The sequence below is a fragment of the Aspergillus bombycis genome, assembly GCF_001792695.1.
Source record: "Aspergillus bombycis strain NRRL26010 chromosome Unknown contig00143, whole genome shotgun sequence".
Classification (NCBI taxonomy): Eukaryota; Fungi; Ascomycota; class Eurotiomycetes; order Eurotiales; family Aspergillaceae; genus Aspergillus; species Aspergillus bombycis.
This window is the reverse complement of record NW_019170145.1, coordinates 47,826-64,887: the sequence shown is the minus strand read 5'-3', so window position 1 is coordinate 64,887 and position 17,062 is coordinate 47,826. Positions and strand designations below refer to the sequence as shown.

Here is a 17,062-nt window from a genome sequence, read left to right as displayed (position 1 = left end):
AAAAGAAATTCTTGTACAAAGTCAAAGGGGACCCCCCGGGCAGCGTTTTCCAGCCAAGGGAGGGGGAAAGAATGGAACGCGAAGTAACCAGATGAGTACGTATAGAACAGGGTTCTAAAGCTCAGCTTTTATGAAGGTTGGTGGGGGGACGGGGGACGGCGGGCTGCGTCGGTCAACGAACGGGCGTCGCAGCTTGCTGAGCATTCAAGCTGATTTGGCTGCTATGGGCTGAGGTTTCCGAATCAAGATTCGCACTGGCCCCACTATCACCACTCTCCGCGCTGGCGCTCGCACTTCCGGTCAGACTTCTATGCTTGGGAGTGCCCTTGGCTAAAGACGAGTTGCTCACCCCATATTGTTGCTCAATTTGCTGCGGACCTACCGCATTACCTTGTCCAGGCGGATGTCTGGGAACTGGCGCCCGCATTTGTCCGGGCGGCGAAGGTTGGCCGCCACGAGGGCCGTTCGGCGGGCCGAGGCTTGGATCTTGGGACGTGCCTGGTCGGCCCATTCGAGGGCCAGGCGGACCGTAGGGGGGAGTCGCCGGAGACTGGCTGTTCCTCCTACTGGTTGGGTAAGGATGTGGTGGATAGTCACCCATTCGGCTGGCCGTCAGCGAATTAGCACGCGACCCTGCCTGAATGTGGTTTCTGTCAACCGCTCCATATCGATTCGATGCGTACGCCATCATAGGATTGTCCATGAGAGAATCGTGGAGGCCAGGGATTTCCTGCATGATCCGATCGCTGGTACGTTTCCTTCCCCCGAAGTATCGGCTAAAGGACGACCCAGGCCTGCTACCGCCGCCGCCGCCGCCATTATTTAACATGATTTCCGGATTCTTACGGAGCTGACTGGCACTGGGGCCCGACTTCTTCGTCCGTCTCGATGTGATGCTCAACATGTCCACTTGGTCTGGGTCGATCGATGGAATCGGCAGAGTGTCCATTGGATCGAAATAGTCATCCTCGTCCTCTTCATCAAATGTTGACCTCGGGGGTGGAGGTGGTCGCCGAGGGCCTCGACGCATACCCATCTCCTGTTCTCTGATCTGCAATTCACGCTGTCGGATCGCCAATTCTCGTTCCCTTAAAGCCAAGTCAGCTGCGGATGATGGAGGCCCGGGCGGCATATCTGGATGGCCGTTCGTGCCGTTCTGAGGTGGTACGCCATTCTCTGCAGCAGCTGCGGCGGCTGGAGCAGCATCATCGTACATGACGAGGTGGCTGAACTCCTCGAGACCCTCCAAAGAAGGATCACGAGGGGGCATCCTGGCTGCCTGCGGCTGTGCGCTCGGGGGTCTCGACATTCCCGGGTGAGGCGGCCCACGTCTAGGCATCATCCCAGAAGGAGCCCTGCCTCCACGCATAGGACCATTCATCGGCCCTCTCGGTGGTGCCGAAGACATCCGAGGTGGCGGTTGAGCCAGGACAGGTGGAGGGGATTCGTTAGTCCGGGGCTTACTCAGATTCGTGGCATTGACATGATGAAGCACTGCGTAGAGAGTCTCGATCCGAGGGATACGGACACCTGATTCAGTCGCCAATTTTACTGGAGATCCGAGATATGTTTCTATTTCCATTGGACGACGGGCTTGGAAGTCCTGATACATTGTACTTGGTGCACCATTGGCGGTCATCGTTTCAATCGTCTTCTTAGCAAAGTCATTCGGGAAAGAACACCCGTTCGCCCGCGCAAGCTCGAGGAGCTCCTCAATGATGTCTGAGACAAGTTGGCGTACGCGACCTTCTCGAGAAGTTGTGTGTGGTTGGAGGTTTCAAACATTACACTAGTAGGGTAGAAAGCAATAGGACTGTAGCACCACAGTTAGCCAGACTCAGTCTGAAAAAGTAGCCTTCTCTCACGACTCACCCTATCATACGATCGAATTGCTCCTGTCTGATGTTATCTGATACTTTGCAGTCGACTTGGCCAGAAGCCAGGGTCATCGCGAGCGCAGCGGCCATATCGTTTTGAATCGTGGACGGGATGCTGGTTTGCTTGTTTGTAGCACCAACCCAGATCTCCGATGAGTTTAGATGCTCGAACTCGCTGGCACCAATCTGAGAGATCTCCACCCCTGACACAAGCGAAAGGACGACGTTTGTAGGAAACCGCTGCTCCAGGTGCGATTCTACCCCCAATGTGTTCGTTGTGTTCACGAGAATACACGTATGTTGAGGGGTGACGACGGACTCGATGACGGAAGCCAGGTCGTAGACATCGGGCAGTGCCTTGACGCACAAAATGACGTAGTCAAATGCATTCTCGCGAGATGCGGCATCTTCGGGTGTGCGGACAACTGCATCGAAGCACTCACATTTAGTGTCTGAACAAAGGATACAGACCGTACGTAGCAGGGAACAAGAGATCTGACTCACCATGGCGAGGCTTAAAGCGCTCATTGCCGAAAGCTTTCGACCTAAATCACCGTTGATCAACGAATCGCTCCGGGAACCAAAATCGACGAGCGACATACTTGAAGGATACTCCATATTGAGATACTGCCTCATAGCCCGATTTCCACACTAGTGTCACGTCGCAGGAGGTCGTCGCCTGAAGTCTCCACGAGAGGAAGGCCGAGATAGCATTGCTGCCGACTAAACAGAGTCTAGTTAGATGACGGCCCATCCTGGGTACTTTGGAGAGTGATTTGGGTTGTAACAAGGGCCCATTTAGGGAACGACAGGAAATTTGTCGTCAAAAGGCAAATTGGAACGGTCTTGCCGGGTCAGTGCGAGTACAAACCTGATAAGATGCGCAAGCGCGGCGGAGGAGCCATAATTAGCGATCAAAAATGGAAGGAAGCTCCCGCTGGTCCACGGTCGAAAAAAAAGGCGATGGACGGATTGTAACTGGTAGACGAAACTCCAGAACAACGACTGGAGGCGCGATTGACGCTGCCTACCACGGGATAGAAGAACGCAATATCACGACCGAAGCCAGGGCGATTTCGCGATGATTAAAACAACGGGATTATGAAAAAGGACCAAAGAAAACGAAAGTAAGGGGAATCACCACAGGACGATTAAAAATGGGTAAAGGGATTGAGGAAAGGGACCAAAGGAAAGGAGGAATTAATCGTAGGGAGAGAAGGAGAGAAAGACAAGACAGTATAGTGAAAGGGGATGAGGGAAGGGAAAAGGGAAAAGAGGAAGACGCGAGAGGAGACGGATGGAGAATAGTAGGAGTAGTAAGTAGTAGGTAGTAGTAGTAGTAGTAGTAGTAGTAGTAGTAGTAGAAGTCGATGGAGAGAGCGGTGCTGGAAAGCAGATGTGCCAGCTTTGGGCGGAAAGGCAGCCCGAAAGTAAGCCTATGGAGCAGAATCTGGAAAGTTATCTCTTTTTTTTTTTCTTACTCTCTTTTCGTATTTTCCTTCTCTAATTTTTTTTACTCTTAGTTTTCTTTACAATGACCAGGCTTAAACGGTCGTGGATCCCCCGCCAGGGCTCGAACCGGAAACGGAGTGCAGGGGAGACGAAATGACTGTCAACGGAGAGGGGGAGAATAGCGAAAACAGTTTCCGTACTATGAAAGAGAAAAAAATAAAAATAAAAATAAAAAAAATAAAAATAATAGATTTGCGGAATGAGTGATAAGGAAATAAAATAATAAAACACAATTAAAATAAAACTCAAAAAATGTTGATTCCCGTACACACACACCGAGGCCAATTCTTCTATTAATTCCCTTAGTATCGGAATTGGGAAAGATAAGTTCGAAAAAGAAAAAAAGAAAAAAAGAAAAAAAAAATCATACTTTCCTTCGTCCGTTTATTTTTAATCTTATTTAGGAGGCGAAACGGGGACGATGATTTCTGAGGACCATGGCTACTCCCCAACAATGACTATGGCGACTCCCCTTGTTCTTTTTCTGGGTTCCAGTTCCTCTTAATCCTTACCTAATTAAACATCACTCACGCTATAAACAAATATATTATATTATTATGTACATAATAATAGAAATCAATCAATAATTGTCGTCTATTTTTCTTTCTTTTTTTTTTTTTTTTTTCTTTCTTTCGATGTCCTTCTGCTTCAGTCTATACCCACAATTTCAATATTACTTAGTCCCAGACAGAGAGATACAAGGACTACTAGTAGTAGTACACCTCACTAGACGTTCCGGAGGACGGAGCGACATCATCACCAGCGTCATCACCTTAATAAGGACGGAAATGAAAAATCGAAAACAGAAAAATTATTAGAGTGGATGATTCATGAGACACGACAACACCCACTCAAGCCAACCATGATGCAGTAATCACCCAATCGACCACAGCTGCACATCCTCCCGTCGAGTCCCCACTCCAGCCCACTTCGTTTGTTGGATGGTCGAGGTCAGAAAACCGGGATATCACCGCTTGTAATCGGCTCCGGCAACATCGGATTGGTCTCTTGCAAAGTCGATGGAGAACCTCATCGACTAGTCGGAACTAGATTATGGATGTGCTTTCCCAGCACCAAGTACTTCTTGCGCTTAGTCCACGATAGCGCTGATAACTAAACCGATTCTAGTAACGAGCTAGAATCACCCTAAGGTCCAACCCAGGAGAACGATACGAACAGAGGGAACCAACGGAGTCGTTCATCCCTCGATATCCACCTCGTTCTAAGACATTGTCTTCTGTACGGAGTAGATATAATATAAACTCACTCCTCCATCTCCATCTGCTACTTCCCATCTGCTCATTTCCTTAGAATATGCTCCTCGGGACCATCAGCGTCGGTTGTGCCAACCAGCAACAATCCTCCCGGCTGAATCATTGAACAAAAAAGCCACAGACGCCGAAAGTGTTACCCTCTTGGATCAAGCTACCCAGTCACAAGCTCTTCACAAGAGACGACCCATGCCCATGAAGCCGGCTCTGCGTGTGACAAAAAGTTCAGCATGATAGATCCCGTGTCCTCTCATGGGTAGGATGGCTATCATCGTACACCGTTTCTTCTAAATTTTGTTTTTTTTTTTTACCTTGTTTAGTGATCCAACTTCTCAATCAGAGGGATACAACCCCTCTTCATCAATACCTACTCTAACCTAATCTCAACCCTCAACCATGGGAAGAAGGGATATCCCGTCCCAGATCGGACATTACACCTTCGGGAAGGGGGAGGCGGTGTTGATTCCTCTCGGCATACCAACAAGCTCACCTCCGGAGCAGGGATCGATCGACAATTCCAGGGTCCGATTACTAAGGTCAATAGTAACTAATTAGTATAGGCCGCATGCAGTGACAACCCATCATTCAAGTAACCACTTCTAGCCTAGACCACTCTTCATAGTCTTGCTATTTACGGGCTGCAGTGCATGGACACATGTTACATCCTGCCAGGCACTGTACCGAGAAGACTTCTAGATAAACTTCAGACGGGAAACGAGCGCATGGAACCCCCCATGTGGTCGAGTATTGTTTGGCGATCAAAGGCCATTGTTTGAAGTGAGGCAACGACGGGGGAGACGACCGAACGGAACCCAGGAAAATAAGCTAAGGGCTCGTTTCGGATCTTTTGCATGGGGGGCTTTCTTTGCTCCGTTTGGGAAAAATTGAAACAATGGTGGAGGACGGGGGAGTCAGTTAATAATCAATCCAGGAAACTTACATAAGTATGATCGTTGCGATTCCCATTGGAGCCCGATGAATGTGCGGAGGATTCCAGTGGTGTAAGGCCAAGTCGCTTGGTATTTATCATTGCAAATCTGAACATTCTCCATGCAACTGACAGAAGTCTTGTTGTCCCTGTCAGCGCCCAACCCTCTCCTTCCCCGACTATCAACGTCCAGGAAAGTCCTGTACGCAATCCATGACCTCATCATCATACAAGCCACGAACAAAGAGAATCGCAGCAAACAAGCGAAGAGGGGAGAAAAAATCCAAAACAACTCGGAAACCATGGTCCAGACCTTTGGAGACGCCGATCACGCCGATTGTTCAAAACATCGGCCGTGGGTCTCTAATCTTGGCGGAATCTAGCGTGTACTCTAGTTGCTCAGCAGAACAAATCACATCCCACTATCTTTAGTTCCTGTTTCTATCTATGGTACCAGCCAGTGGGTCAGGTACATATCGAATCTTCCAATAATAGCAGAAGAGATTTCCTGAAGTCCCTCTCGACATTGCCCTTGTTCATGGAAAAAGGGATAGTCTTGAGAGCTGAAGAATGTCCGGTTGCAGCAGACATGATATGATGGTTGCAGCGCCGCATATCTTCCAGAAACCTGTCAATGAAATGAGACAGGGGACGGTGCATAATACACTACGTCTCGTATAAGTCGGTTTTATGCAATTCACAACGTGACGGCCGAATCAGTCCCGCGACCTCTGCATTCGGCGAACTCCAACATTGCCGACCGCCACCGGCTTCAACATCCCCTTTCTATCTTACAATCCGTCGCTTCCCCAGGCCAGAGAGGGAGACTTCCGTACGGCGTACGTAGTAGGCCACCTCAGCAGTGGGATATCTGCGACGAGCTTTTGGTCGCGTAGACTGGGTAAGCATTGTCCAGCCCCACATCAATCCGCAGCCGATCGATCGAGTCCGTGGCTAATTTCCTCCCAGACAGACAAGACGAGGTACAAGGTACAAGGTACTCTAAGACTAGAGATAGAAGTACGATGGTACTTCCGTTGGAAAACAAAAGGAAAAGGAAAAAAGAAGAACAGCTAGACTGCTGGTTACATCCGTATGCAACAACCCCATGCACGTAAGACGCGACACATATGACGGTTACACAGTCAACGCCATGTCTCTGCTAGTGAGCGGGCGGAATCGAGTCAAGCCACACAGTCGTGCCGATGCAAAGATCCTCAAAAAGCGGCGGGAAGCAATGCCGCTTTAGGGTTAGTCCTCGCATGCATCGAATCAGGTACATTCAAAGAAAACGATAAGCAGAAGAGTAAAAGTAGTTAACTACTAGTTAGTGAGGAAGAGGAGGAGATACGCTTAATCTGTGCTGAAAGCAACCATTCCCACCTGGGCGGAGGAGGAGGGACCCGAGTCATGACACTAGGAGGAGAAAAATATGAAAAGAAGAAATGAAAAGACAACCCCACTCCAACAAGACGAAGAAGAAAAAAAGAAAAAAGGTGGTGCAAACCTCAGCCGCAACCCAGTATTTGAATTTAATATTTTCTGATGTCTCCATCATCTTATGCGCGGCAATAAATCCGCTTTCGACCTGTCATACCCCCTCCAAAAAAAAAAAAGAAAAAAAAGAAAGGAAAAGAAAAGAAAAGAAAAGAAAAGAAGAAAAGAAAAAAAAAAAAAAAAAAAAACCCCTAAATCCAATTCTCTCTCAATTTCTTCAAAAGTTCATCTTACACAAATCCAAACGTGCCCCATACGTCATAACATGAAATCATCCGCCCCATCGCCCTGATAGTCATTGTCTCTGATTTCCCCCGCAAGTCCGAAAGCCGTGGTGGCACACAATGATCGTCAATGGCGTTCAGCAAAGCTTAGTCGAATCGTGGAGTCTCGCTTCCGCGTATATCCTAAGTCGAGAAGGTAAGGTATCGGCGTAGCACCGCCACTCGGCACGACGCTACTTCTGCGGACGAAATGAAGGTTGACTCCACCGTCATGGGTAAGTCTAAACTGGGACGCGTGGGCAACCCGGTTCCGTCAGGTGGGAGAATGGCATTGACTGATTGATTGATGGGAACGTCCATCAATCGTCAATCAATGGCTATCCATTGTCTATCCATGTCTATCAGATGATGTATTTTTTGCCCTGCTTCCTTTTGAGTTGATCGGTGTCTTGGCGGTTGGCCGGATTCGCTGGACGGAGGGTTAGATATACATCTCCGTCACACCTTGATCAACCAGGGATCAAGGAAACAGTTCACCAGGAATGAATGAGCAAATTACCCGCAAACAACGGGACTGGAGGGGGTAGCTTGACGGGAAGTCAAGGTGCTTTCCGGCGAGCAGGGACCAGACGGTGGCCGTCAACTGCTTCAAGTTTAGTCGGCCTTTTTCTGCCTTGTTTTGCTATCTGCCGATCCCGCTCTCTCAACCAAGCTTCTGACACCCTTCCGGGGTCTCCCGCAATTCTGGCCGGTCCTGACGTTAGTACGTACAGCTACGTAGATAACACCCCACGATTGAGTTAACCCGGGAAACAACAGCATTTGAGATTTATAGATAATACAGTTGACACCCTAGCAGAGGCACTGGCACCACCCTAAATGTCATCTAAGGCTCCTAGTGATTAAACATGACTGAGTATGCTTTTCCCCCACCCTTTCCCATCCGGCCGACCAGTGCTCATGGAGAAGCAGCAAAAGACACTTGACGGAAACAAAATCACAACCGAACCATCGCGCCAAAAGATCAAAGAAGTAAAGAAAACGGAATCAAGTTAGAAAATGACAAAATATCGAATCGCACCAGGCACGGTGTATTGACAGTCCGGCCATTTATGCCATGTACGTGCTGGAGTCAACGCCACCCTCGGGGTATTCACTGTAGATATGCCATTAGTTCCCGGTGAAAAGGGTGAGGGCAGAAAGGAAAGACGGGTCACATACGGAAGAGCAACTTCGAAACGCTTCTCAATATCCTTGAGGACCTTCTCGTCCTCCTCGTTGCTGACGAACGAGATTGAGAGACCCTTGGTACCGAAACGACCGGCACGACCAACACGGTGCAGGTAAGAGTCGGCGTCCGCAGGTAAATCGTAGTTGATAGCAAGGTTGATACGCTCAATATCGATACCACGTCCAAAGACATCAGTAGCAACACAGATACGCTTGTTGAACTCCTTGAATTCCTTGTAGCGTTTGATACTAATATGCCGTTAGCAACAGAATTGTACTGTTTACGCAATGCGACAAACTTACCGCTCCTCCTGGCTCACACCAGAGTGGACTGCGATACTCGGGAAGTTACACTCGCGCAAGAGCTTGTCCAGCTCATTTGCACGGAGTGTGCTCTTAACGAAGATAATGACCTGGTTGAACTCAAGGCTATCCAGGAGCTCGTTAAGCTTCCGGTTCTTTTCCGCTTCGCTGAGTTTGATGTAGTATTGCTGCAGACCGTGGAGGGTGAGTTTGGTGTCGTCGTCCACGTAAACTTCAAGCGGGTTCCTCATGAACTTCTTGCAAACGGGTCTGATCTCCTGGGAGAGAGTGGCACTGAACATCATAACCTGCTTGTCGGCGGGGGTAGCACGGAAGATCTCCTGAACATCGCGGCGCATGTCTAGGCCAAAGTGTGAGTCACTGAGTCTAAATCAATACATCGATGCTTTTTCACTCACCGATCTGGTCGAGCATCTTGTCACACTCGTCAAGAACAAATGCCTTAACATTACGCAGAGAAAGCTTCTTCTCGCGAACAAGGGCGTTCAGTCGACCAGGAGTACCGACGACAATGTTGGGGTATGATTCTTTGTTGGATAGCACTTCGACGTCCTTCTGGATGGGCGTACCTCCGTAGAAGACGGCAGTCTTCACGTCGGGAAGGTACTTGCTGAAACGAGCATATTCGTTCTTAATCTGGTAAGCCAACTCACGGGTGTGGCACATCACCAAGACAGAGCACTCTCCGGGGACAGGCTCCAGCTGGTGAAGGGTGGTCAAGACGAAGACGGCGGTTTTTCCGAGACCAGACTTTGCCTGGCAAAGAACATCGACATTGAGAATGGCGGTCGGAATGCAAACTTGCTGGACTATAGTGAGGCGGAACGGTATGTTAGACTTGTATTCGATCCATAAGACTTTGGAAAAAAGAAAGCAATCCGCGTCGCAAGTCCGTCCATCCCCCGAGTCGTCGAATAAGGCAGGCAAGTGATGTCAACTTTCGTCTCAAATCAACTACTAATGAAAGCACTAGTCGGGCATCTATTCAACTGCAGGATAATATCTCTATCGAGAGTGCCCTGCAGACGGCACGAGAACGCCTGCCGTCCAAGATATGGTGGCAAAAGACCCCTGACTTTCGAATAGCATCTTTCGCAAATCACCCATTCTTGCTGAAAAAGCAATTACCTGGATGATTCGCGAATCCAGTCTCACCGTAATTCGCTGATGTATAAGCAGCGGGTAGCTGCTGTTTAAAGCACTACTACCACCGCAGTATCTTGTGTGTAATAACCCAAGCAAACATCCTCATGCCGCCCACAGGCTCGGACGAGATAGGTGGCCAAAAATCGACTATGGACTCCCGCGGAGATGGACGGACGTTGGAACATAGAGCAATGGAGGGAGCTTGTGGGAAAGAATGTTATCAACTAACCCTCCGATGGATGTTCGAAACCGCAATCGGTGATGGCACGTAGAAGTTCTCCCTTCAGCAAAAAGTCGCGGAAACCGGTCGAGTGAATACCGACATAGCTTCCCTTCTTGTCCGTACGGCCACCAGAAACCGTAAGGTCGCCCGTTTTGGCGGAGTCGCCATTTGCGGCGGGGGCAGCAGTGGTAGCTGCGGCATCAGTGGTCTGAAGCTCCTCATCGGAGTAGTCAATGAGATCCTCCTCGTGAGACATTTTGCCGGATAGTAATGGAACGGAAAGTGTTGAAAAAAAAGAAAACTCTAGTTGTCGCGAGGTCGCGTTCTTCCCCAAGACAGCGGAGCTGGGGGATTTACGGTATGGGTGAGTAGAGGTGGTGAAAGCTAAAACAAATACTGTGAATCAATCGTAAACACAACGTAATGCCCCTTTCCGATCCTTCTGGGATGAATTGAGAAGCGGGTCTTGGTTGAAATGTAAGGGAAAGTGATGGAGGTGAAGAGAAGGTTGAGGTCGCGAGGGATGAGGCTGAGGACAGAAAGACCGCATCACGTGACGCATGTCATTAGTCACTCTGGCCTGCCAAGTTGCTATGTCTAGTTTAGCGTCCGATTGCCACTGAAAGCTTCATTATTCTTTATCTTGCTTTATGTGTTGTTATTTTAAACAGTCTTAAAGGTTTCTCCTCTTGAATGGCGAAGGCAAAGGGAAAAAAGGGCTCATCTGGGGGAGCCCAGAGTCACATTCGTGCACGATTAGACTATCTCCATAATGCCGCTATCTATTTACAATCTGTTAGTGTTGCCTCCAAGCAATCTAGTACCCAGCTCGTTCAAAATGCTACCAGTCAAGATGGCGAGCCAGTGTCTGCTTCAGCACGTATTGTACCCCATTTTTTGAGCTGTGATACTACTTCTGGGCGAAAGTCAACTGGCACGGACACCAATGCAAATGCGGATCGTCTCCCGCAACTCTCTCGCGTATTTATATCACAGATGCGTGGAGTATCTCTAAAAACACAGTTGCGACTTCCAGTCGAGACGAAAAGGTCATCCTGCAAACGCTGCGATACACTTCTATCGCCAGGTGTCAGTTGCATACAAGAAATCAGAAACGAAAGTCGTCATTCCAAAAAGCCATGGGCTGACGTCCAGGTCATCCGTTGCACTACCTGTGGGACGGAGAAGCGTTTTCCTCAAACAGAAAGGCGAACCAAAAAGCTTTCTGAGCGTCGAAAGCAAAGTGAACAGGAAAAGGAACAAGCGCCAGTTCCATGATTTTGCTCTTCCCGTATTTCTGTGTCATTTCGCAACAACGTGGACTGCGTGGGACAGGAGCAATTGGTTACTAAGACGGCGCACCACCACATCAAAGTGCACCAAGAAGGAATATCATAAGGGTAATGGGATATACATTGAACCCTATCGATTCCCAGGAACCATCATTTGTCCAGCGTCGAATGGCGCCTTGAAAGGAAACAAGGCCGAACCTCATGCAACCGTTCCATTGATCAATACCTGTCCGGGTTCAGAAGCAACTATCCATTCGTTTTGATCAGTTGCCACGGCAGGGCGCTAGGTATATGAGTCGTCCAATAAAGCTAAAGGCGGGACGTGAGATGCCGCGGGCTACAGAAACTAAAGGGCGGGCTGTGTTTGTTGATCGGAAAGGCTACGAAGAACCCTGCAGGTAATTTGCGGTTGTCGACGGAGAAGCCCATGGCCCCTTCGCAGGGCTCCGAGCCTTCACGTGCAACTCTGGTCGGTCCACATGCCATCCAGGACGAAAACGGGATTCGTCGATATAGAGCAATCGGAGATGGTTCCAGGTATTCTACCGTTAGATATCTGAGCCCACAAATGTATAATCTCAGATAGAAAAGTGGCTTGACGCAACCGGCCTCATTCATTACATTTGTACATAGGCCATCTGTGCGGCAGGGCACGATTAGCCATGGGTTTATTCAACATGGTCATAGATCAAACGTCCACTCATAAAGACACGTAAAGAGAACAATGCATATTGGGGAATCGAGACGCCAAATAGTAGACGACAAATCCAACTTCAAAAGGTGAAAGGCGTGGTTCTCATGACATGTAAACAGCCCGTCCAAATAATTTAAAAATATAGAACAAAGAAAATGGTACCAACGAGGGAACTCCTTCGCTAAAAACACCATGTTGTTCCTGTCGAATCTCGGTTCATGATACTTCCAAAAGGTTCAAAGGTTGCCGCGAGGCAAATATCCCATCTTTAAGCAACTATCCTGTCCCAAATAAAAAGGAGGAAATAAGGGAACGAAACGAGAAGTATGAGAAAGAAAAGGGCAGAACACAGGAGACAAAGAAAAATTCACGTCTGCGGGTTAACTGTCGCTGTACTAGTAACTGGTGAAGGGGGCAAAGAACGCTGCAATAACGGCACAGATCATAATAGCACAGGGTCCGCGAGGACAGAGTGGTATATAAACATGGAGCTTTCCTCTCCTTTTTTTTATTTATTTTTTGCCAAGGAATCAAATACTTCCTTCATTTCTCTTTCATGACTTAAGTTAGGTCGTGCTTGCATTTATCATCTCGAGCGTTCGGTCATAATCATCCTAAAGCATGAAAAGCGGACAAAGAGGTCGTCTGATAGTCGGGCCAATATCGCCAGACTCCAGTACATGAGCCTCCGGGGTGAAAGGTCGTATAAGGCAATATGTGAATGGGGTAGGTTTCAGGGTATAGAGCGGTGAACGTCATCCAAGCATATGCGATCGGGGATCATAGTCGAAGGTAGATTGTCCGCGGTGAGTATCATCGTCTCCTACGGGCGGCTTGATCGAGGCGCTGGTCAAGCCCTTCAATTCGGCCGCGGTAGGCTTTCACAATCTCCCTGATATGTCCAATCTTCGCCATCTCGGTTTCCAGCTCATCAATTGAGGCTAGAATCGAACGCGTACGGGCAATCTCGGCATCGGCATTGTGGATAACATTTCCTGCACGGTCGTAGGTGTTTTGAATAGAGAGCTGCATTTGTTCCTCCAGCTGCAGAATGTTAGGACAGATGATAAGATGATATGCAAGGCTGACCGGCTTGTGGAACATCGTCTGGACATTCCCAGCCGGGACCCGGAATCATGACATACGAAAACATTGCGCATAATGCTTATGAAAGAGGTTTAGGAGATGCAGAGGGGAGGGTGGTTTATAGGGTGAGAATAATAGGAATTCAAAAGAAAATATCAACATACATAGTCGATGCGACTCCGAATCTGCCCCTGTAGCGCATCCAGCTGATGGGATAGCGCTCGCAGACTCATCGGGTCCAGCAACAATCGGCCATGACTGCTGGCAGCACTGGCCGCACGCGAACTTGAATTGCTGCTTCGACCAGTTCCTCTGCCCCTGGAAACTCCGTTGACAGCATGGCCACCCTGAAGCGCAATCTGTTGCTGTTGTCGGAGGATCTGGATCTCGGAGGAGGTAAGGCCAAGCGAGGTGTCGGGAATCGAGGCTGATACGGACATTTGGTCCCGGCAGAGACATGCTCTTACCGCGACAAGAGTCTAGGAAGCGCCGGTCGTTCTCGATGTGTGGAGATGGGACGGACCGAGTTTCATGATGGTTGGCCGGAGCGAGTGTTAGGAGGAATTAGGGCGGAGCGTGGGAAGGAGAGTAAGGGACTGAATCGGTTTCGCTCGATGATTCGTTCTTCTCTCCTGCTCTCTCTCGCACTCACGCACTCACCCCTCTGGACGTAACTCAAGAAAAATCGCCTCCTCGCCAACAGACCTAAGTTGTCATTGGGGGAAATTCGAGGGGAGGAGGCCGAAGAGGAGGGGAAACGAAAGAGGGATGATGGTGGGAGAGGAAGGCCGATTGAGGAAACAGATTATCGGCGGCAAGAAAAAGAAAAACGACCGCGGCGGCTCTCCTCGTGAATCGGTCGCTGGTTACACACTGACGGACGCCCGGGGACGATATGAATTGGTCTACCTTGGAGAAACCAGCACGAGCACTGGTGAAGGTAAGAGTGTGATTAGAAATGCATTGGAGAGTTGAAGAGACGGAGGTAGAGAGATGATTGTAAGAGCGAGTAGGTATATGTTGTATGGACGGGCAACCTGAGGTAGAGCCTGGGAGTACACAACAAACGGCCAGAAACCACACCCCGGAAGAGGATGGGAGAAAGAAATAGAGTGGAAAACGATGTCTAGGATGATTCAATGTTGAATAGGACCGATTTCTAGATCTTTTCCCTTTCTTTGACGCCCGATATGAATTATTCTGGTGATATAGATCGGAGCTCTGTATACCTTACATAGAACGGAATTCGAAGGACTTCAATGACGATTAAATACTGTCGCACAAGACTGAAACTAGTTATGATTTTGGATTCTTGTAATATATTGATTTAATTGTCTCACTCGCGAGAGTGAAAAAATAAAAAAAAAAAAAAAATAAATAAAGGAAAAAAGAAGCATACTGAGTTTACGGTCACTGAGGAATTTACCGAAGAAATCCAACTGCTAACGGTGGTTCCGCCTTCCGACGTCCTCCAGCCATTCATTCAGCTCCCTCTCCTCCGCAAACCAACAGCAGCTCCCACTTACAAACAATTATCCTATACGAGTCGCCTTTCCAAGACTCAGAGGTTCCCCTCCCCCCTCTACCGCGATCTCACCTCCGGACGTCCCCAACAAAACTGGACAACCCACGGTGCCAATAGCGCAATCTGCCAACCGCCTCTGCAAACACCAATCGATCAATCGCCGTCGCCTCTGATCGCCTGGACCGAAACGAATTCCGTACCTAAAACCCGCTGCCCAACCCGTGAGGCTAGAGCCCTGCGACTGCTCTCTTTGATCCGTGATTGGATTGGTAGCTCCGCGTCCGGCACAGGTCTAGTCCTGCGACTCGTCCTTCACCTATCTTGCTGGATACCTCATCGGCTGGTGAGTTCTCCCCTCTCTCGTCAGATCCACCGTGGTTCGCTACCGTTATTTCTGTCGTTCCCCGGAGCTGTGCCACCTTGAATCCTTTCTCTTGCCAAGAAAACGAGGAACTATGACAGCTTACATTACATGTCTGACAAAGGTGGAGCTTCCATAGTTCGATAAAATTAATGTTCCATACACGCGCCTAGTTCACCGTGATCTATTTGTTTCCTCTCATCACAATTACAAAGAGCATTCTAATAAAATAAAATAAGCTTCACGAAAATGCCCAAGGAACGCAACTTCAACCCGGTCCAAGCGCAGCGGAAAGCAGACAAACAGAAAAGCTTGAAAAAAGCCAAATCTGAGGCGCAGGTTCGCCAGAATGAGAAACTCGCCCGTCGTAACCCCGAGCGCATCCAGCGACAGATCAATGACCTCAAAGCGGTAGAAGAGTCCGGCCAACAACTACGGCCGCGTGATAAGGAGGTTTTGGAGGCGCTGGAGCGGGATTTACGTGCTGTGCAGAAGGCCCGGGAAGCACTAGGTGATAAGGCACCGAAATTCGAAAATTATCCGTCGAGAAGGGGTGGCTTTGGCGGCAGAGGTCGCGGTGACGGTGTATTAGGGAAGAGGAGGAGGGATGACCGCGGCCACTTCGGACAGGATAGTGAGAGTAGTGAGACGGACGAGGAAGTTCGACAAATTCCTATGCCGCGAGATACACCACCGCCAATTCCTCGCCAGTATCAAAAGAAGAGAGAGGGGGATGCAGATGCAGGTCCTCGGGGGCCACATGGTCTACCGGCGAAACCGCCTGTGGTTGAATCCCGAACTATTTATGAAGCGAAGCCAGAGATCAAGGATTTGCGACAAGAGGCGGTTAAGAAATTTATCCCAGCTGCTGTTAGGGTTAAACAGGAGGCTATTCGAGGGCAAGGAAAGCTACTGGAGCCGGAAGAAATGGATCGGTTGGAAAAAGCGGGTTACAATGCTGCTCCTTCGGAAGCTGTGGAACAAGTGAGCACTGATCAACCTGATGATGACGCTCAACAGCGGCTATTAGAAGAGGAGAAACGGTTCAACCAGGAACTCAGATCCGTGCAGATCGAGGATGTTGAAGATGAGGATGCATGAGATGTATAACAGTGTATAATAATGATATCCAGTACTTCACGATGTACAACTGATACCGGAAAATAGTAGGCTCTATCGCGGACATAGCACATTTGGAAAAAAGAATCTGAGATAGATATTCCGCTTTGTGGCAGAGCTCCTCAAAAGAGATAACAAAATCTGTATGTACACACAACCCTTTCCATGAATACGCCTTTAAACCCAGTAAGCCTTCAGGCAATGTACCGCCCCTCAAACACCTAGAAAGTAGAGACAAAAGGAAAATGATGTACAATCCCAAAAGAGTGGCAGCAGTTGGCATGTCTCTGAGGACTGTGAAGCTGTCTAAGAACAAGAATCCAAGTCTTCGAGATGAGTGCAAGAGATCTCCAGACCCAAGGGCACCAAATCAATGCGGAAACCAAAAGCCGGCTGGCGAATGCAAATATCTGTACAGTATCCCAAATAATAGGAAAGAAAACCAAAGAAACAAGGACATCACGGCGTAACGACAAAGGAAAGAATGGATCGGTCGGAGAGTAGTGTGCACAATAAGATGCACCAGGAGAAATGCACGAATGCCTTAATTTTCTGCACGGTCAAGTTCGTGCCTCAGGAATGCACATGATCCAACCATAACTCCAGAAGTGTTGCAAGTATTAAAGCGTATAAGAAACGAGGTGTCTTATGTAGATGCGGATGTTTTCACGGATCAACCTGCGAAAACCAAAATCGACTAATTTCGTAGAAGTGAAATGTTGCCTTTGGGGCCCAATAAACCAAACAAGTAGT

At 48.7% G+C, this 17,062-nt stretch overlaps 4 protein-coding genes across 4 annotated transcripts; 1 reads left to right on the top strand and 3 right to left on the bottom strand.

Moving 5' to 3' along the window:
- Positions 1 to 172: 172 nt before the first annotated feature.
- Positions 173 to 2,631, bottom strand: ABOM_010931 (uncharacterized protein; the record flags this gene model as incomplete). The annotated part of the gene is made up of 4 exons (XM_022538059.1): positions 173 to 1,722; positions 1,883 to 2,302; positions 2,382 to 2,422; positions 2,480 to 2,631. The coding sequence occupies 4 exons, from the start codon at positions 2,629 to 2,631 to the stop codon at positions 173 to 175; spliced, it is 2,163 nt and encodes a 720-aa protein (XP_022384185.1).
- A 5,730-nt stretch (positions 2,632 to 8,361) lies between these two features.
- Positions 8,362 to 10,488, bottom strand: ABOM_010930 (ATP-dependent RNA helicase SUB2; the record flags this gene model as incomplete). Its single annotated transcript, XM_022538058.1, has 4 exons — positions 8,362 to 8,788; positions 8,843 to 9,203; positions 9,262 to 9,672; positions 10,239 to 10,488. The coding sequence occupies 4 exons, from the start codon at positions 10,486 to 10,488 to the stop codon at positions 8,362 to 8,364; spliced, it is 1,449 nt and encodes a 482-aa protein (XP_022384184.1).
- Positions 10,489 to 13,031: 2,543 nt separating this feature from the next.
- On the bottom strand, positions 13,032 to 13,744 carry ABOM_010929 (uncharacterized protein; the record flags this gene model as incomplete). Its single annotated transcript, XM_022538057.1, has 2 exons — positions 13,032 to 13,325; positions 13,469 to 13,744. The coding sequence occupies 2 exons, from the start codon at positions 13,742 to 13,744 to the stop codon at positions 13,032 to 13,034; spliced, it is 570 nt and encodes a 189-aa protein (XP_022384173.1).
- A 1,695-nt stretch (positions 13,745 to 15,439) lies between these two features.
- Positions 15,440 to 16,291, top strand: ABOM_010928 (WW domain binding protein 11; the record flags this gene model as incomplete). The annotated part of the gene is made up of 1 exon (XM_022538056.1): positions 15,440 to 16,291. One exon carries the CDS (start codon positions 15,440 to 15,442, stop codon positions 16,289 to 16,291), a length of 852 nt encoding a protein of 283 aa, XP_022384174.1.
- Positions 16,292 to 17,062: the final 771 nt, after the last annotated feature.